At 41.5% G+C, this 26,454-nt stretch overlaps 1 protein-coding gene across 1 annotated transcript in view; it reads right to left on the bottom strand.

Annotated features, from left to right (window-relative positions):
* Cdh2 (cadherin 2) overlaps positions 1-26,454 on the bottom strand; it is a 234,362-nt gene that overhangs the window by 20,149 nt on the left and 187,759 nt on the right. The window contains exons 8-14 of the mRNA XM_057788911.1: positions 25,464-25,601; positions 24,596-24,781; positions 21,806-22,059; positions 19,944-20,086; positions 16,932-17,165; positions 16,387-16,620; positions 14,407-14,546 (exon numbers count right to left, since the gene is read on the bottom strand). Coding sequence (XP_057644894.1) covers positions 14,407-14,546; positions 16,387-16,620; positions 16,932-17,165; positions 19,944-20,086; positions 21,806-22,059; positions 24,596-24,781; positions 25,464-25,601 — 1,329 coding nt within the window. The remainder of the gene's footprint in view (positions 1-14,406; positions 14,547-16,386; positions 16,621-16,931; positions 17,166-19,943; positions 20,087-21,805; positions 22,060-24,595; positions 24,782-25,463; positions 25,602-26,454) is intronic.

Below are 26,454 nucleotides of genomic sequence, written 5' to 3'. Positions count from 1 at the left end.
TAGAATTTATCCTCTTTGAGGAGGTAATGGAAACATTCATCTGGCATATTCCACAGAGATGCAGGGGCACCTACTGACTGCCAAATGCTGTTTTTAGCTCTAAGAAGATGAAAGAAGGAAGTCACCCTTCATCCCGTGATCTGTGAGAAATCATATTAGGTTGTTCCCATATGGCATCTCATATAAGCGAACAGAAACTTTTGAGTGGTGCTTTTGCTCGGATTCCATTGATTACTAAAGATCAGCAGGCTCATGCTGGACCAAGGTCACAGTGCTCTCTGACCGACAGCAAAAATAAAGCTCTGAGGCAGGGGAACACTCGGTAAGTACAGTGTTGCCAAGCAAGCAGACGGACTGAGTTTCCCTCCCCAGAACTGCATAAAATGTTGGGCAGAGAAATGCTGCCTGGCATCTCACTGCTGGGAGGTGGAGACAGGAGGATGCCTGAGACTTAGTGGTCAATGAGTCTAGTGGAATTAGTGAATTCTTGATTTACTGAGCATCCTCATCTCAAAATTCATGAAAAGAGATCCAGGAAGACACGGGATGCTAATATCTGACCTCCACACACACTGAAAAATATACTTATATATAAACATGTTCATGCACATATCCCATCCCTAACACACAGATAAAGCTCTTAGTTCCCTCAAGTGTATGCATATAGAGAAGTTGGAAAATTTCCAAGATCAGGTCATTTGCTCAGTGAAGAATTTTGCCCTATCCTAGGCCAGGCCTGTTACCAAAAATAACATGTTTTTGCTTGTTTGTTTGTTTTGTTTTGTTTTTTTGTTTTTAATTAGAGCAAAGTAGTTTCAAGATGGTAGGACAGACAAAGTAGGTTCAGGATGGCCAAACAGACAAACCGGTTTTTGGAGGGTAGGACAAACAGACAATGTACCTTCAGTGTGACAAAGTAAACAGTTTGTTTCAGTATCAAGTGACTATGAAAAATAAAGCAAATGTCAAGGTAAAACACTGAAATTCCCAAACTGAAGAGAAGTTGACCATAGCATGGGTGAAGAAAGGAAAGGGAGAATAAATAAACCTTGATCCTTCTACCCCTAGCAGTACCCAGTATTAAAAGAATTGAAACAGTTAATGGATCATCATGCAGTATATGACTCCTGTGCAGTCCTTATGTAGAGGACATAAGAGCTGATCTTCCCCAGCAAAGCAGTTAGGATGCACACCATCTACTGAGGAGAGCCCATTGCTTCTTAGGTCTCCCCACACCAAAGCTTTGCTAAAGCCTTTTTCTGAGTTGAGCTGCAAACCTACTAGAGATAAACAACTCAGCAAACTGAAAAAGCAGTCTCTCCTGTTCACTCCCATCTCACTGGAGCCAGTCTGGCATTTCTCACGGGGAGCAACTAAGGCCCCACTTTAAGGGAATCCATTCACTACTCCCTCTTCCTTAGCTTGTTGCACACACTATCCTGGCAGCTTGAGAGGTATTGTATGTTTCCAGAATTTTTAATGAGATGATGCTTCTTTCTTTAAAGCACCAATCATGGTTTTGTGGCAGAAATGACTTTGGTGAAATTTTGTCACAAACTGTCTCTAATAGTGAAATCTGGCATATTTTGGGGGAGAGGGGAGTGAAGCAAATGTACAACTTATGTCAACTGAACTCAGAACAGACTTTCTCTTGAATCACAAGTGTGGATATTGACTTCATAGACCATGTATATATGTATGCATGCATGTGAATATGAATACATGTATGCATGCATGAATGCATGAGACTGGATTTCAGGTAGAACCTCACTGGTCTTAAACTAATTTAATTTGTATTTGACACTGGCTTTGAACTCATAATCCTTACCCTCCACCTCTCAAGTGTTAGCATGATAGGCCTGCTACTCGGCTCTCATCTATCATCTAGTCTAATGCTCTTTATAAAGATATTTCTTAAATTTGAAAAACGAATTTTCTACAAATGCATGGTATTTCCCATTCTTCTTTGAAATTTGGTCGCAGACTGACAGAAATAAATCACTTCTTACCCTCTAAGTCTTATCTCTCTTGAGGAGTAAGTGTTGTCATTAAAACTGTCTTCTCTCTATCTCTTCACCCCAACCTACAACTTCTTACAAAAAAAATAAAAAATGTTACCACTAAGATAAAGGTCAAAGTAACTTACTCTCAAAGTAACTTGGAGAAACATAAAAAGAGTTAAAGAAAGAGCAGTATTGGATGGCCATGTGGGGAGACAAACTTGAAATCCTTCCCTCCTTTCTATGTACGATCTTGGAATATCTTAAGAAAGACTATTCTATGTTTCAAGATGAATTTACACATAAAGTCATTTCAACATATCAACCCTAGTATCAGTGCTTTTGTGTAGATGCTGGCTCTGTTACAGCTTAAATATGTGACTAGAGTAGATGACAAGCATTTAATTCCTGGACGGAACTTAATACTCAGAATTCAAACTTTGTAGGGGGAGGGAGGGAGGGAGAAAGAAGGGAGGAAGGGAGGGAGGGGGAGAGAGAGAGAGGGAGGGAGAGAGAGGGAGGGAGAGATATTGAGAGGTTAACCACAAGTCTATAGTAAGTTTTATTAGTCATTGAAATAGCCATAAAAGGCCAGACAGTAAGTATTTCAGGATGGCTGGGCACACACTCTCCTCTAACACCTCTGCTCTGCTTCTGTTGTAGTGGGTATATGATAGAAACAGAGCAACTTAGCTCTTGGCTGTGCTCCAAAAATTCTTTATGAATCAGAACCAGCAGTGGGTGGAGCTGCATGCTGGCCACACTCTGATCTAGAAATTTTAGTAACATATGGTATCAGTCCTTTGTCCTCCTCTTCTGCTCTCCCCTTCCTCTCCTCCTTTCTTTTCAAATACTGACATTTATCCTACATTCAAATTATTATTTTCTATTACTAAAATACTGATACATTTCCTTTCCCCAAGTCTAAAATAGTATACTTATGATTAGCCAGAAAAAATATATTAAACTGATTACACAAAACCCTGTGTTCATTCACATGAAATGACAGGAACAAAAAGGGAAGAAGCATGTGAAGTACATATATATATATATATATATATATATATGATATTAAGTGAACAGAAGTAGATGAATGCACACTGTCCAGTCATATCCCACACTGTTCCTAGCCCAGGAATGTGTACCTGGCCATCGGCATGTTGTGAACAGCAGGGCAAAAGGGACTAACAATGTTCTGATGAAACTCTCCTCCTGTGAATTCCTCCTGTGAATTCAGTTCTGCTTTTAAAATAACCAACATGTGCTAGCACTTGCAGGAGGGTATCCATGGATGGATGACTTGGAGCCTTGTTAGGAGGGAGCTTAGCCAAACCTAAAGATGCAGAAAGTGGTCCTCACAGTCATGTCCAGATCCTGCCATCTGGTAGTTTGCTTAGGATACAGAAAGATTTTGTAAGATAATGACTTTAAGGGACCAAATACACCATGGCTAAATAACACACTAGTTCAGCTAGATGGTCAGGCCTGGTTACCCACAGAGAACCCTGGCACAGCAGATAGAGGGCCTAGATGGGTTCCAAGAGTTTTTTTTTTTTTTTTTTTTTTTAATCTGTGCCCCATTCCTCTGTCTAGGCAACATGCCTGGATTCCAGATTTTAGTTCTTATCCAAATTGTTTATTCAGACCTCACGTTTTTAATAATTTGGTTGATGAGATTGAGTTGCTGGTTTTTAACTTTGTGTATGTACTCAATTTTGCAAGTCATACTTAAACATTTGATTGGATCTTTCCTTGGCTTTCTCTAAAAACTACCAATGGCTGCCTAGTATGTCACAGCTAAGTCAAGAGCCTTGCCGATCATACACAGGCACGCTCACATAAACATTAGTGGACTGGATCTCTAGAACAGTGATTAAGAGCAAGTGTCATAGGCCCGGGTCTAAAACTGGACGCAGCTGCACTGCCTACTTCATAGGCAGGCAAGCAATGCACAGTGACAGACACGGAACAGGCAAGTAGCAACAGCAATTTATACAGGCAGGTATCAGGATCTCGTGTGATGAAAGAAAAATTACTAGGGTGTTCAACATATCTTTCTGGTACAATTTTACAGTAGGTTGGCAACAGAGGAAGGAGGGAAACTAACATTCTGTGAGTGCCGACAGATGCCAAATGTCAAGACGATGGGAAGAAACAATAACTATGAGAAGTTTCTGCTCTTACAAAGCCAGGTTCACTGTTAGGACCGGGTGCAGAAGCTCTGTGCAGAGGAAGACCTGAAGGCTGGCAGGGCACAGCGCACAGACACACAAATCAGCCTGGATTTCCAAGATAAGGGACCTTGAGATGCTTCCTGAGGGGTTAAGTTAGACAGGTTGGTCACATGGCACACCAAGAAGCAGAAGGCCAGCTGCAAATGCACTGGCTGTCAGTTCTCCTGTAGTTCAAAGTGCAACACGGTGGGGTGAGGAGAGGAGAAATGAGGCTCTTGTTATTGGTACAAAACAGCTAACAAAAGCAACATAAAGAAAAGTTTATTACAGCTCAAAGCCAAATGTGCCTTCATGGGCAGGTGCATGCAACAGTTGGCCACACTGCATCCACAGTCAGGGAGCAGAGAGCAAAGATAGTTGCCAATCAGTGCACTTTCTTCTTTTCATTCAGTTTGAGACCCCTATCCCATGAGATGGTAGACCTTCCATTCTCAACATAATCTAGAAACAACTTAATGGATATGGCAGAAATCTTTAAATGTGTTTCCATAGTAATTCTAGATGTCATCTAGTTAAAAAATAATAACAGGATTAACAATTAACATGCTCCTTCCTAAAAGTCAGATCCAAGATCGGGGCCATGAAGTCTGCTGAATGAATTTCTGCTGTTGAGGAGACGGTGAAAATCTACTCCAGTACTAACTCAGCAGATCGAATAATTACTTCTGGATTGCTTTGGTTCTTGAGACATGAGTTACTAAAGGATGTTGATCATGACCCCGTGCATGTATCCTGAAATTACATGCGATTCTTAACAAGATTGGGACTGACGGAGAGGACCAATGCTTTCTCTCACAAGGAAAGCTGGCCTCCAGCTTCATGGTGCACTTCGTGCATGATGCTCATCTCATTTGCATGAGCAGCAGTATCTGCTTTGTCTCCTGTATGTCCAGAGGTGCCTATCCCCACACCATGTCTGATAGGCCAGATTGTGAAAACTGTCATGGGTGGTGTCAAAATGAACCACAGATGATACGTCAAAGGTTTTCCACATGTAAGTATCTAACCTGCTTTGATGAAAGCCCACAGCTTTCTCTAAACTCATTTACTACTCTTCCCAGGTATGTGGAGAAAGAATCCTCCCAGGGATGTGTGAAAATAAGTGAAGAGTCACCACTTGTAAGCCTATAACTTTAATTCATACAAATCATCCTTCAATATGGATGCCGTCAGTGACGGCAAATGTGTGGTTAGGCTAGTGCCGGCTGGCTCATGAAAAAATGACAGTCCTGTGAGCATACAGGGTCCATGAGGAGTGAGACACTCTTCCCTAATCCTTACACGTTCACAGCCATGTTCAGTTACAGGTAAGGAAACAAGAACACATGTTATCAAGGCTTCACTTGTCAGTGAAGTCATTGTGCCTATGACGGAAGCAAACTTATTTTCAGTAATAAAGCTGTGGGAATATATTGGTGGACTTTCTTTCTTCTAATATCAGCAGTATAGAAAGATATCCTATGCATCTGGAACATAATACAGCCTTCTCATAGAAATCTGTTTTTGTTTATCCAAAGCCCAGTAATTAATATATAATGTAATGTAATCAGGGTCTCCAGAAATAACCATTCACATAGTACAGGCTAATGATATACACCAATAAAGCTATTACAGTACAAATGAGAAAACGGAAAACTTACTAGAGCATGATCATCTTGCTTAGAGAAAAACATCTGGCTTTCAGGGGTTGGTCCTGTTAGAGTGTGGGCATTTCTTGATTGTCTAATTTTCACAAAAGATCAAGAAGCTAGAATTTCATGTGATTTCCTCCTCCATGGTTTTGATTGAATTCTTTAAGCTCAGTAAAACATAGCCATGAGTGCATGGCATAAATTGATGCCTTACTTGATAAAGAAACCACCTTTCAGGGGTGTTCCTCAAGCCATCAGAGTTGGTTGGAATTACATGCTTTCTGAGAAAAAACTCACTATGCTTAGCCACAAACAGGATGCCTGTATCACAACACACACACACACACACCTAGCAACCATTGTAGAGGAGGTGGAAAGATTGTTACAAGCCAAAGGTAGGGAAGATCAGGAGCAAACAGTATCTTCTGGACATGTCTCACAGCATGGACTCACAGCAGCTTTGGTCAAGATCAACCCAGTCAACGTGAGTATGGAACTGGAAGGAATTGGAAGGGATTAACCGAGGAGCTATGGACACTCAAAGGGTTCTTGGGGAAGGATGAATCTTTTTTTCCCAAGGATATGGTCTCTGATAGGCTGACCAACTCATTAGGTTATTTAAGAAACAAACAAACAAACAAAATTTTGCAGGGCATAGAATTAGGAGGGGACAGTGTGAGAGCCAAAGTTATATTTTAAATCTTAATTACTGATGGGCAGTGGTGGCGTACTTAATTCGAGCACTCAGGAGGCAGAGGCAGGAGAATCTCTGTGAGTTCGAGGACTGCCTGGGCTACAAGAGCTAGTTCCAAAACAGACTCCAAAGTTACAGAGGAACCATGTCTCAAAAAACCAATAATAATAATAATAAATAAAATAAAATAAAAATAAATTAAATCTTAATTACTGTTCCTAAGAGGTCCATGAAACAAAAATGCCTCTAACCTGTAACCCCTTACCCCAAAACAGATATTTTCTGAAATGCTGAGGCTATTTGGGTTATGGGAGATAACAAGTCACATGTTTTCACTCCCCTAAACAAGTTTGTTTGGCACAACTATACAGGATGCACTTGATCACATGTGGGCAGGGGGTATACAGGCAGGAAATTCACCAGGATGTATATATGCTTGCCTCTGATTGGACAAGATGGCAAATACAGTAAAATGCGTGCTTGCCTTTCTAAGTCCTTGCAAAACATGACTCATGGCCATATTCTAAAAACCCAGAGGTATTCCTGGTCAGAATCCATCTTTCTGGCCATTATTTAAACAAAGCTTGCTTCAAATTTGGCTTTAAATTGTGGTAGTGATGTCATTCTTGAGCAATGAGATTAACATAGGGAGGAAGGGGGTCCATCTGGGAGGAGTTGAAGGAAGAATGGGAGAAAATATGATATAAACACATCGAAAGAAATTCTCAAAAGTTAATAAAAAATATCACATTCAAACAAAAAACCAAAAAACACGTATCTAACTGATGCCAACAAAACCAAACCTACCTAGCTCCCAGGCTGTCTCTAAAATCTAGGAACTCACAGAGTTCTCAATCATGGAAAGTGAAGACCCAATGTGTGCCAAACCCAAGCCATGCTGGTGTTTACCGTGTGAGGCACAGCAGGAACAGAGCAGCTGGTGAGAGTACAAGGCAGACCTTGTACAGTAGGCAACAAACCCCAAGAACCCAGGAGTTGAGAGAGACCAAGAATGTAGAATCCTCACTTCTTACCAGAGCCACACCCAGCTCTGACCTGAGCTGTTATGGTTTTCTGTCTCTTTAAGAGACAAGCCACGTCCACTCCCTCCCCCATCTGCTGAGGCAGGCTGATCTTCAGCCTGAGCTCGGTCTTTTTTCTATCTTCCTCTCAGAGAGGCAGGCAGCTTCACCTCTGCCTCTCTCCCCACTTCTCTGCCTCTTTAGCCTTTTCTCTCTTTCTCTGTCCCCCTTCTCCCTTCCACCTTTATAACCCCCTAAATAAATAATCAACCTCACTCTTTATGTCATGTCTATCCATGTCTCTGTCTCCTGCCCGCCCGCCATGTATCTCCCTGCCTGGGACCAGCCACTGCTTGGGGACTGGCAGCCATCTGCCTGGGACTGGCTGTTCCCAGGGCCTGCTGCCTCCCACCACATGGCCCTCCACCACCCCTCGGGCCACCGCTCTGGGACCAGCAGCCATCTCTGCCTGGGATTGACTGCTCCCAGGGCCCTCTGCCTGCTGCCACATGGCCGGCCATCACCATTTGGGACTTACACCATTTGGGAATTCCACTACAGGATGTAAGGTCATGTGTCGGTGGCCTAGATGGATACAAGCTGTGTGGAGGATAGTACAAGGGATGGAAACTTTCCTCTCCCTTGTACTCAAATGGACATTTAATCCCACTTTACTACTTTCCAAGACTGAATGTCTACTCTGCCTTATGTTCTGAAAGACTAAGGAGAACATAGTCATAAACCACCCAGGTTCATTTCTAACACCTATCATAACAACAGCTTAAACACTATATTGATACCCATGTGGCAGCTTTTCCTTAGGTAAAGAATAAAGCTGCTACCTGATAACAGTGATTTGGGTGAGGATGCTTTGAAGAGGACATCAAAGATGCTGCAAACATAAACCACACTCAGTAAACATTGGTTTTAATGAAAGAATTATCATAAAAAGAGTTTAAGCCTTAAAGAGTAGTGTGTTACTACCCAGGGGTCCAAAGAGGAAGGATCCAGGGAGCATGAGAAATGCCCTGTATTGTACATTCTTCCCGATTTTATTAGAGATGCTGACACAGAAGAACTACACACAGAGATCACAGAAAGTGATACAGGATCTGCAAGCAGCTTTGCTGGCCAAAAGGGCAAGGAAGGACATTTACTAATGAGGGTAATTAAACAAGCCTTGATAACCAGCAAAACCCATTGGTGATAGCAGTGAGCCAGATAAAGGAGTCTCACCCTAGGAAAAGAGGCCAGACACTATACTAAAAAGGTCTGTCCACTAGTCAATAATCCCAGGCAAAAAGAGATAACAGACCTGCCAAAACACAGGGAAGGCCTCTTGCAAATGCAGTTTCAAATGTGGCCCACTCTGGCCTTGACCATGATGTGACCGTCCACAGTGGGACAGAGTACCTACAACCCCCCTTCCTATTTCTCAGATAAGGAAAAAGGCACAGAGTTTCCTTTCCCCCATTTCTTCTTTTAGGCCTCTCTTATTTGTTAAAGAAATCAGCAGCCCTGGCAGAGAACTTCAACAGATAGAGATGGTAATCTCGGTAGATAAGACATGCCCTTGGGAATGGCTACTTTGCTTTGATTTCTTACTAATCAGCCAGCTGCCAGGAGGAAGGCTGCAGTGTTTTGGAAAGAAGAGTTAAATTCTGGGCAATCCAGCCACAGGATGAAATTAAGACAAACCTACCCTCTAGAAGTCAGCCTGTGTCTCTTGGCTTCCACCCTTACCTGAAAGGACCTCTGAGACCTCTAGAGGTGGACAGGTAAAAAAATATCGTCATGTTGCTAAGATAACACAGTCAAAGCTGTTATTATTTTGCTGACCTTCCCTGTCACCTGGGTACCTGTACAAGCTCCTCCCACTCCCCAACCCCCCTTACTTCAAGGCAAGCAGCTCTCACCACTCCCTCCTCTCCAGCCTCTTTCTCTTCTGGTCCCTCTTCTGAAGAGGTAACTACTGTCCTTCTCCCCTTTCCCTCTTCCTTTCCCCTTCTCCTCCATAACCCACCAAATAAACTCTATATCCAAACTCTGTCTCTTACTGACCGTGGTCTCCCACCCACCAAGGGGACTCGTTGCTGCCCCTCCTGGGACTGTGCTCCCACCACCATGTGTTTATAAACAATAACAAAAGTAGCCTTTGGACAAGTTGTATTCACTTCTGGAGGCACAGATCCCATTTACACTTCTAGCAGTATACAAGCTCCTTAAAATGCTGCTTACTGAGTTATAAAAAATAAAATAAAATAAAGCAACTAACTCTTGTCTCAGAAGTATAAAGGCCCCGGCTCCATTTCCAAGGCGTGTCTTGGTCAAGATCTATCTTCCAACAATTAAAAATCCTGATCCCCACTCCATGGCCCATTCTACACTCTAAAGAACAGAATTCCCAACAAGGACCGTGGGACAGTTATAGAAAAGAGAAAATGCTTTATTTCAACAAAGCCAGGATTCTTATGAACTGAACACAGCTTTCATATTTGAAATATGAGCATCTGGTTGGAAAAGGATTTGCATTAAACACACTGTGATAGGAAGGTCATTAAGTATTTCTGGTTTCCTTAGAGACAGAGTCAAAGAGTAAAAGAATCCATCAAAAATATTTTGAACGAGGTTTAGCAGGATAGCTCAGTGGGTAAACCTCATGACCTGAATTTGATCCTAGAGCCCTAAATGATGGGAAGAAGCAGCTCCTTACACATTGCCCTAACACCTCCACATAACATGTAGGCTATGGCATGTGCAAGACTCCCTTACCTCTGATGAATACATGTAAAGAAATGTTTTGGAAGAAAATAGTTGTGGGATTTATTTTACCAGATAGCAAGACATTAGAAAGCAACAGTAATTTAAGCAACATGGTAAAGGAACAAAGACAAACAGAATAAATAGTGTAAAATAGTGGGGCACCAAACCGTGGAACTACACATATGTAAGCATCTGCTATCAACCATGACTTTCATTCGTGTTAACAGAGGATGAAAACAGAAGAAGGCCCTTCTCCACGTTATACCCAGTAGACAATCTAGCATGAATAGATTGTAAGCGTGACTGACAAAATCATAAGTACTCCTCACAATTATGAGAGACCGTCTCTAAAGTCATATGACTTTGTGTTTGTGGGTGTAGGGTTCGTTATCGCGACAGATATAAAGATCCTAAATAGAACGCAAATACTTTAGCACAACAGGAGCAATGACAGATTGGCCTCCATTAAAACTAAAATTCTGCCCATCATAAGACATCATCAGGAGAATCTAATGAGCAGGTTACAGAATGAAATGAGAGCTGTAAGGAATTTATCTGAAAAAAAGCTATGTCTGTCACGTATGGTTCCATCAGATCAATAAGGGAAAGGCAATGCTGCAGAAAGAAAAAAGGCAAGTGGAATTAAAGCTTCATGAAAGAAGGTACAACTGGTCAGAAAGCCAGCAAAGATATCCAAACTAAACCACAATGAGACCCACTGCACCAGAAGGACTAAAGCTTAATATCAGAGAAGTCAGAGTGCTAAGGAGATTGAGTATGCTGGGCAACCAGCATCTGTACTGCGGAGATGGGAGCTATAAACTGCAAAGTCACTTCCAGAAGAAGAATGGGCAGTGCTCACAGCCAGCAAATACATAGCACATGCACAGAAACAGTTACTGGCGGTTTACTCATAATACTCACCTGAGGACACGTTTAAAAGGGCATACCTTTAATCATGGCACTCAGAACTGGTGACGCTAGCCTGACCTACATAGAGAATTCCAGGCCAGCCAGTGCTACTTACTTAGTGAGACCCTGTGCCTAAGTAAATAAATAAAACTAGAAACATTTAAAATTTCAAGTACAGCAGAAGGATAAATACATGCAGATGTTTCTTACAACTGGACAGAATTCATCAATGGCAAAATGAACCACTTCTACACTACATGGGTAGAGCTTACCAGTCTACCAATGAGTAGCAGATAACACACACAGAGAGTATCTAATGTTTGTTATTTGTTTACATTAAAATAAAAGTAAATATTGCTAATCTATCATGACTGAAATTTAAAGAAAATCTGCTTCTTTTTGTGATTATCATCTGCCTTGGTAGAGTCTGAAAGGGGATTTCTAAAACGCTGGAAGCATCAATATGGGGGTAGGTGCACTCTTAAATCTGTAGGGAGCCTCCTTTTTTGACAGGCTACTCCCACTTTGGAGGCTAGTATTCACCTTCTCATGTCAAGAATAAATCAGAGAAGGGAACAGGTCACAGCTTCAGAAAGCCTCTGCAGAGAACAAAGGGAAGCCTAGCTCCCCATCGGCAGGAACAGGCACACCTGTCTTATGAAAGACCACCCATAGCCGCTCTTTATCTTCCCACTTCCCAAGCAAGAGGATGCTAAAAAGAAACAGCCATTGAAAGGACAAATCACCTGACCTTTGAAGACCAGGGTAGTGGCCATGAGAGGATCTGTAAGCTGAGGGACCATGCTCCACCTCCTTCCACGGGCCCGTACTTAGGATACACGGGTGTTTATTAAACAAGGTGTGCTGTACTGTTGAACTGAGAGTAAGAAAGCAGTTTGGATTTAAAACTGCTAAAGCATGGGTGGAAGTATTCAAGGACAAGATGCCTGTTAGGAAGCTCCTGCAAGACAAAGGTAGCAACGCGGGCCCAATGCGAGAATACCGCCTTGAAACCTCCGATTTGATGAAACTACTTTCAGTACAGCTACTGTTTTTCTACTCAAGCTTTGCTGAGGTGGTTTTAGCTTTACACTTCCAAAGTGATAAACGGGCTGGAGTGATGGCTCAGTTGATAACAGCATTTGCCATGCATGTATGAGAAGCTGTGTTCAAATCTCCAGCACCCATCATAAAAAAGCCAGCATATACCTTCAGCATCAGGGGTCAGAGACAAGTTAGTCCTGGAAGCTCACCGACTTGGCAGCCTATCTGCAACTGGGCTTCTGCCTCAAGGTGAGACCCTGTCTCAAAGCAGAATGGAAGAGAACTGTAGGGTTAGACACTCACTTCCACATCCTCCTCTGGTCTCTTTCATGCATGCATAAGGGTATGCACACTTGCACACTTCCATGCATCACACACACACACACACACACACACACACGGAGTGGGGGGGAGAAGAATCATAGCCTTGACATGAGAAATCTAATAATGAAAGTGGGTTTATGAGAGGATGTGATCAGTAAGTGCAAAGGTAGGTTAATTAAGAACTAAGTCACATGTGAAGTTTTAAAAGCTAAATAGATTTATATAAGTGAGAAACCCTGGGGTCTATTTACAGAGCCTCTTTAATTAGTCAGTATTCAAAACAGCCTTGCACACTTGAGTCAAGTTTTCCAGACATTTTAAACATACCTCTCTCTGAAATGAGAGTTCAGACTTGGCAAATCGCAAAGAGAACCTGCAGTTACTGGCGCAGCGGAACTGACACGGCTTTGCAAATGTGGAAAGTCAAAGATGAAGACCAGGTATGAATGTGGTATGAACGCCAAAGAAAAGGCATGTGCCGACTCTTAAAAGGAGCTAGAAAGTGACAGATCCAACTCCGGTCCTGAGAGCAAAGCTGCGCTTACACAGATGAACAACCCCCCCTCCCCCCAAACACGCTCAAGGCAGAAAATAATTTATCGAAGATATGAATCCCAAGAGCGCCAGGTTCTTTTCAGACAACTATTTCTGACGTTTGTTTCAGAAAGTGGAAACGGCGCAATTATACTATCAAATGTATTGATGAAATACCTGCTGTTGTTCTTGGGAAATACTCTGTAGTATTCCTGATCATGACCATTTCAAGATGAAATATATGTGTAGGCTGTGACACCAGAGAGACCTAAATTCAAATCCTGCTCCTGTGACCTACCTCTTACACAACTACCTAGAATCCAACTGGAGTTAATTTTTCAGTCATCCAAAGTAGAAATGTTCTCAGGAGAATTGCAAGTTACAGATTTGAGAGAGATATTTAATGTATGTGGCCTAATGCCTCGCATGTAGTATGGAACTCCTAAATTGCTCTTACAGTGTCCAGAGGGTTGGTTCTAAGAAAAGCAGGGCCCATGTTTTTCATGTCCTACTTGCTCATTTGCACTCTTGGTGTGGTAGCTCTGTGGGCAGCTCCGTGTGCATTTCCATATGCATCTCCGTATAGCATCTCCGTATATAGCTCTGTGTGCAGCTCTGTGTATCTGTGTGCAGCTCTGTGTACAGCTCCTTGTGCAGCTCTTTGTACAGCTGTGTGCAGCTGTGTACAGCCCTGTGTGCAGCTCTGTGTGCATCCCTGTGTGGGGCTCTGTGTGCAGCCCTGTGTGCAGTCCTGTATGTGCATGGCATACAGAAGTGAACATTGTTTAATAATCAGAAGAGCATTTTCTCATCTATGAAGCAACCCGTATAAGCACAGGCACCAAGACAGACAGTGTAGATAAATAAATGTGGCTCAGAGGCAAACACTTGCTGGTTCTGCCCCCTTTCATGTCACCAGGAATTAAGGAATGCCTGAAATATTGAATTTGCCTGGTGAGTATTTACAAAATAAGCAAACAATGCTTTTTATACCAACCCTGTACATCTACAGTCCAATATAGAAATTACTTTTGCTTATATTTTAAATATCCAGTGGGACAAAAGATCAATACAAATTTAAGTGGAATTGGTTTCAAGTTGCATGCTTCCTAAATCAATGATATTCGTATAATATACTGGTATTCTGTAAACAGTTGAGAAATGTGTGACTTTAGGGTTAGAATACACCAAATGATTGAAAATGATTTTCTTAATACAAACATCCTAAGGACTTAAAACACTGCTCACCTGGTCTTCTTCTCCTCCACCTTCTTCATCATACTTCAAAATATTATCTCTTACATCATCTTCTGGGTCAATCAGAAGCTGCTTGGCCTGGCGCTCTTTATCCCGGCGCTTCATCCATACCACAAACATGAGAACAAGGACTGGACAGGGGGGAAGTAAAATGCACACTCTGTCATTCTGAAAGCCAGACATACAGAACCTCAGTCTTCCACATTAACGATGTAAGGACCATGATCCACAGTTCACTCTGGGACTGCTCATGGTCCTTCCCCGGGCCGCTCAGAGCAATCCTCTGCCAGAGAGAAGTGAAGACCTGGGCTCGAGTCTGCAATGTGTCACGAGCCTGTCATGTGAGGCATGATCTCCAGAAGGACTGGTTTCTGTCTTTATCTTGGCTTCTTAACAGATCAATATCCTAATAAGAATGCTTCGTAAACCCCAAAGACACAAGACATCAGCGAGGTAATTGAGACACTGGTCAGTCATCACTATACTCCCAAATTCTCAGGGAAAGGTGTTTGCTTGGATGACTAGGGTAGGAAACGAGAGTTGGATGTGTAATTAGATTCTGGGTTGTTTTTGACTCGCAGAGGCGGCCGTTTCTCTGTCATGCTATTCTGCATTTTCTTCCCTACCTTGCTGTAGCTAGGAAGGCACGGGGATTAGTTTGAGCACTGAAATAATATTAGGCTTTCATCCTTCACACTCAATGCCAGGTCTGAAACTATAAATTCTCCCAAGTTGATGTTAAAACCAGTGCCAATTCATTTTCCTTCAAAATGCTAGTGTCACTTCGTCATGGCTGAATCCATCATCCCTAAGTCTGTCTCGATAAGGTTGGCATGTATGGCACATTTTGGTTGAAAGTGAAATGCATCCCTGAACACACATCTAGGAATAAGTTCTGTCTAAATCTGAGAATATCAGTTTACATCCTGAAACAAAAAGATTTAATGACTCCTATTTGAGCACGTTTTTTATTATTGGCCATAAAAGTAAATATCCTGCTTTTAAAGGCAGATACATGATCTCATTTGCCATTGTGCAGGGCCAAATCTAGCAAGCGGATTATTAGTATAACACGCAGGTTTCAAATTATAGCCGAAGCAGTCTCCACACAGGAAGTAAAAAATGCTCAAACTTCTATAGTAATTGCTTAGAATAAAGGGACAGAATTCTAAATTACTAGAACCCTTGTAAATGGAGAAAACATAAAAGAAATGGCCAGCATTTTCAAGGAAGTGATCGGTGCATAGTGTGATCACACAATAAACCGATTCCTGCTGCTACTCCACATAAAACACTGGGCTCAGGCAATTTATTCTTTTAACCTGAATGCTTAGAAGTGGTTTCTAAAGTACTTTCCAGTGGTTAATTTCTTGCATTCCACTGAGCCAAAGATTGCAAAGTATCTTAAAAAGGAGAAATTCCTTAATCTACCCTTATGCTAAAGACAGACAATTTGAGCCGTGTAATCATTTCTACTATGGAATGCACTGTACGCGAAGGGCAATCTCACCACTCTGCTCAGCCCTTCAGAAACAAACACCTTGATCCTTGCATAACTGGAGCGGGTTGTTGACTGCACTTTATATGCAGGGAAACGAAGGAAAGCAATACACCTATTTTCCTAAATCATCAGCTATGTGCCATAAATTCATACTCAAGTCAAGAGAAGTGCTCAAATGCAGGACTGTTTAACATTTCTCTGTGGAAAGGGCTTCCTGTGGCCTCAAGCAATCAGCACCAGAAAGTGGGTGAGAAGGCATGGGAACACAATCCTGGAGCTTGCTGAAAACACGTCAGCATTCTAACTGATGCTCATTGTTGTGTGTGTGCTAAGGAGGCCCTGACTGCCTGCATATGATGGACAGCATGGTGCTCAGGGGCCCAACAGACTTATTCAGCTAATCTGAGGAGGTCTCTTGCTGAGTGCCCTAGAAGTAGAGGGGATCACAGTTTTCAGGACAAAGTACTCACTCAGCAAAATGATGATACAAAGCAGAATAGCGATGATGGCGCCAGTGCCAAGCCCTGCACCCACAATCCTGTCCACATCTGTGCAGTCTCCGTTGGAGTCACACTGGCAAACCTTGACGCGCAGGATGGAAATATTGGACTTGGGAGGATTCCCCGAATCTGTGATGATGATGGGAACTTCATAGATACCAGCTTCCAAAAATTTTATCTTTAAATTGAGTTGAGCAAAATCACCTACATAGAAGAGAGAAAAAGAAAACAAGTTTGACAGTCAATACCTAAAAAGATTTAAGGAAAAAAAAAATCACTACTTTCCAGACTGTATTTCCCATCTAACTGTAATCCATTGAGGAAATCACAATCATGCTGTAAGGTGAAAAGTTGGTTGGGGGTTTCAACGGCTTTTAATATCTCTTTTAAACCCTTAAATAGCATTTAAAATATATTTAATGAGAAGATTATGAAGTATGTAAAATTAATTTTCCATATCCAGGGTTCCAAAATACTCAACTGCACATTCGTTCAAATAATTAACCTGTTCTTACCATTAAGCCGGGTGATGGTCCAGTTTCTTTTAATAGTCACTGGAGATAAAGGAAGATCAAAAGCAAATGGCCCCGCATTTGGATCGATGTCATAATCAAGTGCTGTGATGTTAATTGAATTGGGCTCTGGAGTTTCACAGGTCTCGGCCTCTTGAGGCAACACCTGAGGGGCGTTGTCATTGATATCAAGTAAATAGATTTGTAGTGTTCCAGTGCCACTCATAGGAGGAATTCCTAAAAAGAAAGAAAAGTCAGAGTTGAGCAACAGTTTCTTAACTGAGCCTCAATTGTGGTATTTTCAACTCTCTTGTCCCTACCATTGTATCATATGGGAAAATGCTCACTGCCACAGTAGCCGAATGGGCAGGTTGTAGAACAAGTTCATTTCTTACATCTCTCCTAGGATTGCTCTGAGCTGCTGGTGCGATCATATGGGAGCTGGGCATAGATCTAATGCCTTCCCTGCTCTAGCCATCCAGCACTCAGGGCTCATGAGATTATGGACCCCAGCCTCTGATGGAGAACCAGGACATGTGCATGTTTGGAGGGGAGTTCTGAAAGTTCAAATCCAGCTGTAATGCCGGGTGATGGTGGCGCACGCCTTTAATCCCAGCACGCGGGAGGCAGAGGCAGGTGGATCTCTGTGAGTTCGAGACCAGCCTGGTCTACAGAGCTAGTTCCAGGACAGGCTCCAAAGCCACAGAGAAACCTTGTCTCGAAAAAAAAAAAAATCCAGCTGTAATCATCACTACTATTTTCAGGCAACTGATACAAGACCATAGGCTTTGTCTTGGGAACACATACTCTGGAGGAGAAAAATGGGTTCTATTTATCATCCAACCACACACACGAGAAAGGATTTGGGCTGCTCTTTGTACACTAGTTCACAGTATTACTATGCAGAAGGTTTAAATGGATGAGGGCCTCATTCTCTAAGAACTGCTCATGGCCATGGGTCTTTCTGCATACAGTAGAGTATACAAAACTGTATACACGGTTCTGCCTGAACTCAAACCTCTTCTCATTGATCCTGAAATGTTATCTCTCCCAGCTCATAAGATCCTTTAGTCTGGTTTCTGTTGTATTATAATATCCACATATAACGAAGAAGTTTTATGTGCGTGAATTTATATACATATCATTTATATTTTTATGTGTTTTATTAGAAGTTTCACATACTGAATCCTAGAAAGTTAAGTGACATAACTGAAGGTCATGAAACTAGAAAGGTGTACATATCCACAGTCCTGATGAGCAAGTGAGCAAGAATACAAGGAACATCTGGGTCAGAGGGCAGGAGCATTGGCGGGAATTGTGTTTTACTCTTATGATATCATTAACACCACTTGTTTGATATCTTGAGCAAGGTGTATGTGTACTATTGCTTTAATATCATTTGCCTAATGCATAACAACTTTACAAAACAGGCAACAGAGAAGCCATTCATAACAAGGAAACTAAGGACAGAGACTAAGAGCTTTCCCATCCAACTTGTCTCTTCAGCCTTGTGATTAGGAAAGTCCACCTGTGAGGCTTCACAGCTCCAAAGGGCTCACTTCTCTCATTGCAAATATTCCTCCAATTAGAAGCAGTGCACCTTGGTAAGCGAGAAACCTGGATGTGCCTCAAAACCAAGATGCATCCACGTCACTTATGACTCTTTAAGTCTCTACATGAGAGAGCTTTCAGTTCCAGTGCAGAGAAAGGGCTATTTGCAACAGGCACAACCTGATGCATCACTACCCCCGTGGCAGAGGCTGGTCCTACAGAAGTCCAACAGTAAGTGACTAAACAGAGTTCCTATATTAGAACGGATACAAAACACTGCCTTGGTCTGTTGCTAAGCACATTTTTTGAAAGTCATTCATTCAGATGAGTCTCATGACCACAATGTTGTAAAACCGCACATCTTCACCACCAATTTGAAGCTTGTATTTTTTTATTAAACAAACACATCCACAGTCTAACACTAAAGTATTTTTAAAAATATGGTTGTGATTTCATTTTGAAACTATTCACAATGACAGAAATATTTTTGTGAATATTAGTTTGTGTCAAGTACTGCTTTAAAAGCTTCATTTGAACAATTATATCTAACTCAAAACAGTACAAACTAGCTATTAATACCACTATAGCTTTATTTCACAGAAATAATAAAGAAATAGGGTTGAAACTGTATTACTAAGTGCACAGAAAGAAGAGACTGGGGACATATGACAGATAACAAAGCTACCACAAACCAACTCTGACCCAGGAGAGACCCGTATGGGGAAAAGTGTCAAAGTCTAACTTAAAACCAGCACCTTCATAAGTCTCCTATAATCACTTTTTGTATATGCACAAAATTAGGTTTCCTAGCACATCACAGGAAAAAGAATAATCTCAGAAAAGGGGATGACTAAAAGAAGCACAGCAAGAATAAACAAAGAGCAGATTCTGGGAACAATGATGACAGACTTCACCTAAAGCTCATAGGGCATCCGTGCATGTCAGGGTAGGAGAACAGACCTGGAGAGCCATGATCACAATGCCAGCCACTGTGTGTACACAGACAGTATTTCTTAGAGACAGCAGAAAAGTGCTTTATAGAAAACTGGTGGAAAGCGTAAGGAAAAGTCAGGACTTCAAAAAAAAAAAAAAACCCACAAAACTTTGGAGCCTTAAAAGAATAAAGTTCTGTGAGGCAGTGGTGGCGCACTCCTTTAACTCCAGCACTCAGAGGCAAAGGTAGGCAGATCTCTGGGAGTTTGAGACCAGCCTGGTGTACAGAATGGCTTCCAGGACAGCCAGGACAACTCAGAGAAACCCTGTATGTAAAATCAAGAAAGAAAGAGAGAGAGAGAGAGAGAGAGAGAGAGAGAGAGAGAGAGAGAGAGAGAGAGAGAGAGAAATCTGCTGTCTGCTTTCTATATAATTTAGTGCTGGAGAAAACCTCAACTCCTACATAAGCACAAGAGGTTCTACTCTGTTTAACACACAAGAACGATGCAGAAAACATACTCAATTACATACCATTGTCAGAAGCAAGGAAGGTAGCATTATATATGTTGTTTTTTACATTTGGTGACTCTCTATCCAAAACAGCAATAGTGGTGATCTGCCCATTCACAGGGTCTATTTTCAGCCAATTGGCAGGATCAGATAATTTTGTGTATCTATGAAATGAAAGTACAGTGGCTTAAATATTTTAGATAAGAAATTAGCAAAATGTAAATTTTTACAAGTTTAATTACAAAAAGCCAAAACATTATTAATTTGCATGACTGTAGATGATGGTCAGAAACAGAATTCTAACGTGCAGAAAGAAGTACTTCGCGGCAGAGATTTTGGGAGGTATGTAAGGGCCATGTTCCATCTTACTCTCGGAAATTCTCAAAAGTTTGAGGAAAGACAAAATGCACAGTCTCCCTGTGGTCGATTTAACGGATCTCAGTTTAGGCTCTTGCCTACTTCAATACATAAAATAGGTGCTGAAAATAGGGTTCAAATATACTTTCTAAATCGGAGCCCTATCGTACAGAACCTGGGGAATCAGAAGGTATATTTTACATCACAAACCACTCCTAAAGGGCTCACCACCTTATGACGGTGGAGACAAAGCCTCACCACAGAGATCCCATAAAAACCCATTCCTACCAGGAGCCTCCAGATGGGGCCAGGCCTCTGATCTATATCCTCCAAAGAGCCCCCCACAGGCTTTCATCTGTATTAGCAGATTCATCTGTTCAAAGTCCCTTTTAAATGTGAGGTGGGCTGAAGTTTTTAAACTCAGAGAACGAGCACATAGTTTGAAGACACTATTGTGAGAGCTAAAGTCTACAGGATTTTAATGCACCTATTAATTAACCATTTAACTATCCTGGAATCCATGTATGGGGGATCGGGGAATCAAAACAGTTATCTGTTACTAGCAATTTTGAAAGCACTTAAATAAATTACTAATTTTAAAATTATCTTCAGCTGCTACAGAGAATGGTTGCATGGGGTATGTCCTGCCAGCCACCCACTCCTGCCTCAGGGTGAATTAGGTTTTGTGAAGGTTTTTACAAATACATCTACTGGGTGCATTGCACAGGTGCTGGGTGCATCCTTAGCTGTCCCATTTTGGTCTGGCGTTAGTGCTTTCTTCTCTGGACATTTGGAGAAACAAGAGTTTATAATTTCCTGTCCACTCACTTTGTTGATTTCCAATGTGTTTGTTATAAAAGCACAGGCTAAATAATTAATACTTTCAATTAAAAAGACTGAGTGGGAGAAAGTTTTATCTTCTACTAACACATGAATAGACTCATTCTTAGCATTTTTTAAGCTAATAAAGTCATGGGTATCCTGAGGAGAAAATACACCGAAGAATTTAAAGTTATATTGGAAAACATACATGACATCATGTGATCTTTATTTGGGTGCTGAGGAACTAAAGAAGCCTATTTTTGTAGAACAATAATGTTTTAATCTCAGGAAATATGGAATATTTTCTGTAACATATGGCAATATTAGAATTAAATCATCAGTTTTCTTTAGGAATGCAGCCCCAGTGAAGTTTTTCCTGTTCCATGGATAAGCCTACACCCATGCATATACAGATAGAGCAGCTGGACTTGGTGGCCATAAAACAAGAGCACATTCAGTTGGGAGGGGAATGTAGTACAGGAATCTGGAAGGAGATAGAGTGGAGAGACAACGGGTGAATTTGAATGCATGCATGAAATTACTAATGAGTAAATAAACATTGTATTCAAAATTAAGAAACAAGAAAGTCATCTTCTAATCATAACTTTTGGTTGGGATGTACATTTCTTACAGGGTGAAGTTAATAACTTTCACACAGGGCACAGAAGAGAATCTAATTTCAATATCACTGTGGCATTTCCTACCTGATACTCTGTTGCATATATCGATCGGGGTCCTGAGCTGTGAGCGTGGTAAGCATGGTACCTGCATGGAGGCCTTCTTCTTGGCGAATGATTTTAGGATTTGGGGCAAAATAAGGGTTTTCATTGACATCGATAACTGTCACAGACACAGTTGCTGTCGACTGGGGTGGGTGCTGAATTCCCTTGGCTAATGGCACTTGGTTTTCTGCAGCAACAGTAAGGACAAACATCCTATTCGTTTCAAAGTCAATTGGCTGAAAAAGAAAAAAAAAACGGAAACCATATTTTTGCAGAAGTAAGAATATTTGCATGCTGCCACTCATCTGTCTTTGAGTCTTGTTTCCAAAACATTAGCTTTACCCTTCAATGTGGCATGACGTTCTTCCCCAGTTTCTAAAAAAACGTGCAGGGATGTCTCATTGACACATATCCTAACAGAGAGATTGATGTTTCTCCAAAATTGTACGTGATTGTTGCATGGATCCATTTATTTAGATGGCTGCAGAAATTTGATTATTCTCAATAAATCAGCACACAAAACAAAAACTACTAAACAATTTGAGGTTAGGTAAGAGCACAGGATTTCGTCTCTTAAACATTAGGGAAATGATACCTCTCATGCGGGAAAACCTTTACCAGTTAATGAAGAATTGAAAACAAAATCTAAAATCAATGCTACATAATGGATAAATGCAACACAATTTTTTAAAATGATGCTAAATCTTATTCAATCTAAAAGTGTCTTTCAAGGCTGGGAAGATGGTTCAGTAGGTAAGGATGCTTGCCACCCAGCCTGACTGACCTACATTTGATACCAAGAAACCATGATGGAGACAGAGCTGATTTTCACAAGTTTTCCTCTGATGTCCCCACACATGTGCCTTGCACTCAAAGCCCCCCATGCTTCCCGATGCAATCAATCAATCAATCAATCATTCCATGGAAATGAAAAGCATCTTTCATAAATTAGAATACAGAGTGAGGAGTGAAGTGCATATACACACTCCTCTTAAAATAAGTGTTCTATAGGTAGATTTATGTTTTTTCTCCTTACTGATCAAACTGGAAATCTGGCTGTCTTCCAGAATGATTTTGAATATTTTGCAGGTTTTAAAACTCCCACATGAGAACACTCTAGATGATTAATGCAATGCACAAATAACCCTTCATGTACCCATTAACTGCGAGAGTCTCCCTGAAGCCTGCTGCCACTAGAATGCTGTAGGGACCTCAGTCTGCTTTTCCCTTGGTGACTTTTTCATGGAAAGAGTGCTTGGCAGTAACAGGGAAGGTCAGAGGGCGTCTCGTGTTGAGAATGACCAAGAGCTGAGGCTCCCAAGACATCTGTGATCAGTACAAACACAGCAGCATCCTACCCTAGGCATCTTCGGATCAAGTTCAATGCAGTATTCAATTCAGCAAAACAGGAAGGAGGGCAGTAAGGCTGGAACACGCTGAACGAGTGAAATGTTCCCTATGCAGATGTACATATGCTAGCGATCTATGCGCAGCCTGAGTCCTTTCGTGTGTTTCAATATCATTCGTCCCTCACAAATGCGCAAGTACTAGGAGCTGTACTCAAGCCCCACCTTCTGCAGGAGGAACCCATCACCAAGGTAGTGATGGCCACACAGCTTTGCCCAGGCAGAGCTGAGATGCAAACACAGAGAGCTCAGCTCTGGGGCTGGTTCCTCTGCTGACTATTCCCCATGTATGTGGGAGATTTCCGGGCCCGTCTCTTTCCCCTCATGTGGACACAGATCATAATTCCCAGCAAGAAGTGCTGAGATTGATCATTCTGTCAGCCAGACATGTGAGTTCACTTAATCAAGTGTCTAGGTGGTTAAAGGGATGAGCTTTTATGTTTGTTTGTCAGCTGTGTTTGTTACCCTCTTAAGAGATTTTCCTTTGTGCCTGCCCCTATATTGCTCTGTTGCTCTTTTGGCCATTAAATATCATAGAACTAGTTTTGTTTTTCATTTGTTTGTTTGTTCTTGATTTTTGAGAAAACGTTTCTCTGTGTAGCCCTGGCTGTCCTGGAACTTGCTCTGTAGACCAGGCTGGCATCGAACTCACAGACTGGCCTGCCTCTGCATCCTGAGTGCTGGAATTAAAGATGTATCACCATGCCTGGCTAGGCTAGAAAACTAGTTTCTTAAAGTCATGAAAACAGAATTTTAAAATAGCCATGTGACTGCAAATTATTTATAAAATGCAGGCTCTCCTGCCTACATATTCCATTTTACTTTGGTTATTTTTCTTTTGTCTTTTGATTCATTTACTAGCTGCTCAAACTCCATGAGGTTAGTAGACTTCCTTCCCTCCCTTCTTCTCCTACTCTCTCACTATCTGTCCAAACCCCATGAAAATAATAAGCATAGATTTCCCCTCCCCTCCTACTCCTCCCACCTTCCTGATGGGGACTGAACTGAGAACCTTGTGTAGGCTAAGCAAGCACTCCAGCTATGTCAACCAATGGTCTAACCCCGGGATGGGAAGGGCCATTAATAGAGCAGCTACATTCATTTCACTTTGCTGAGGACTCCCATGTCTTCAGACTGGTAAATCTATCCAAAACGATTTTAATTGTAGTGATAATGGGAGAGAATTTATGTTATCCTTAATTTCAACATAAATTAGACTGTATAATCCACTAAGTAGCAAAGAATTTCAGATGTGAAGGTATTTAAAATAAAACAGTCCCAAGATTCTACAGGAAGGTAATGGGAGAGGACACAGGCCGGTGCCTGCTGAGTAGCTGTCTGGGTCTGTGGTCCAAGGGACACTTACTTTTACCACAGTGACTAGCCCGTCATTGCTGTTGGGGTCTGTCTGGATGGCAAACCTCCCCGTAGGGTCTCCACCGCTGATTCTGTACACCGCATTCCAAGCTGGCGTGTGGGGTTGATCTTTATCAGTGACAGTTAAGTTGGCTACGATGACATCCACCCTGTTCTCAGGGACTTCGCCGTAGAACTGCAAGAAAGACAAACTTCAGTCTGAGGTGAAATGTGCTCCACTGAAGGACAAGCTGCCTGATGACCACACCACCCTAATTTTACTGTCCCATTAATTTTTTATGGTCCACAATAAACAAGGAGATAGTATATGCTATGCTGGTAATCACTTCTATGTCTCACTGAAAAGCAAAACGAAACAAAAGAACCGCTGAAACTTTTTTCAGCAATCCGCTGGCTTTCTTTTTCCTTTTTTTTTTTTTTACATTTATGCGTCAGCTTCATTAGTATTAAAATTAGCACCCATTTGTGAGTATCAGTGTGATTAATGTGGGGTCCATAGAGAGGACTTATACATAGGAAATAAGTTCACTTGGGATCTAGGCAACTACACGTTGGATAGATGCACCAATCGAACATGTACTGAGGTGTCTGAAACACTGGAAGAACTGTTACCTTTGCACCAAGCTATTTGTTGCAGACAGGGCGTTTTAACTTCTTTAACAGTAACTGGAGGGTGATGAGGAAGTAAAGTTCTCCAATGCCTGTTTTAGAGCCCACGTGATGTAAACATCAGAGTCAGTGGCCACTTCATTCTCAGAGCAAGCTCCATTTCCATCTAACACATTTATTATTCATAACAAAACTTCTTCCAAATGGCCCCCGGTGCTGAAGTACTTTGAGTGACAAGTTGTACTTACCGTCATGGCAGTAAACTCTGGGGGATTGTCATTGACATCTGTCACCGTGATGACCGCCGTGGCTGTGTTTGATAGGCCATAAGTGGGATTGCCTTCCATGTCTGTGGCCTGAATTATTAACGTATACTGTTGCACTTTCTAAAAAAGACATAAAGATTACAAGTTAAATGACGCTAATTACTCAAGAAGACATAACAGTTGTCCTGCAAAGGGCTCTTTATTACCCACGGAGAGCATAGCGTCCTTCATTCTGATTAACATGACTTGCAATTTCCCACGTGGAGTTTACTTTAACTCAGGAAACACAGGTCTGGTTCTTGTCTGGGGAGATTTAACTGTGTATATTCACTTTGACTCCCAAGAAGGAATGCGTTAAACACACTGCAGATGTGTGAAATTCATGGCTGAACCGAAGCCTCCATCTGGTATCAACCTTTCTTTTTTGCTACAAGGTTGCTAGTAAATATTTGAGCCTTTTGGTGTATCTTATATATTAATTTCCATGTTTAGGACAGTACAGAAAACGAGGAAGTCAAGAAAAGCATATGTAATTCACAAAGTGTGTCGGTCTTTTCTTAATATTATATACATATTTTTCAATTATATTATTATATTATATTATATATTGTGTTATAACTAGTTGATAACATTTTCCCCACTCCTCATTAGTACCAACTGTTCAAAATTATGTAAGAGGTATATAGTCTTCAAAAAAGATCAAAATTTGGAGCTGAAGACATGGTTTAGTGGTTATCTGCAGAGGATTGGGGTTTGGTTCCCCATGCTCACAGGTTGGTCCACAAACATCTCTAACTCCAGTTCAAGGGAACTGGGTGTCCTCTTCTGCCTTTTGTGGGCACCAGGCATGCACGCAGTACACGCAGTACACATAGCATCACACAGACAAAACATTCATACACATGAAATAAAATAAATCAATCTAAAAATATTTAAAACAAAAATTAATTAAGGGGTATATGCTGTAGGAATT

Source organism: Chionomys nivalis, chromosome 14 (assembly GCF_950005125.1).
Source record: "Chionomys nivalis chromosome 14, mChiNiv1.1, whole genome shotgun sequence".
In the NCBI taxonomy this organism is placed as follows: domain Eukaryota; kingdom Metazoa; phylum Chordata; class Mammalia; order Rodentia; family Cricetidae; genus Chionomys; species Chionomys nivalis.
The sequence above is the reverse complement of the archived record's forward strand: the minus strand, read 5'-3'. Positions and strand labels throughout refer to the sequence as shown.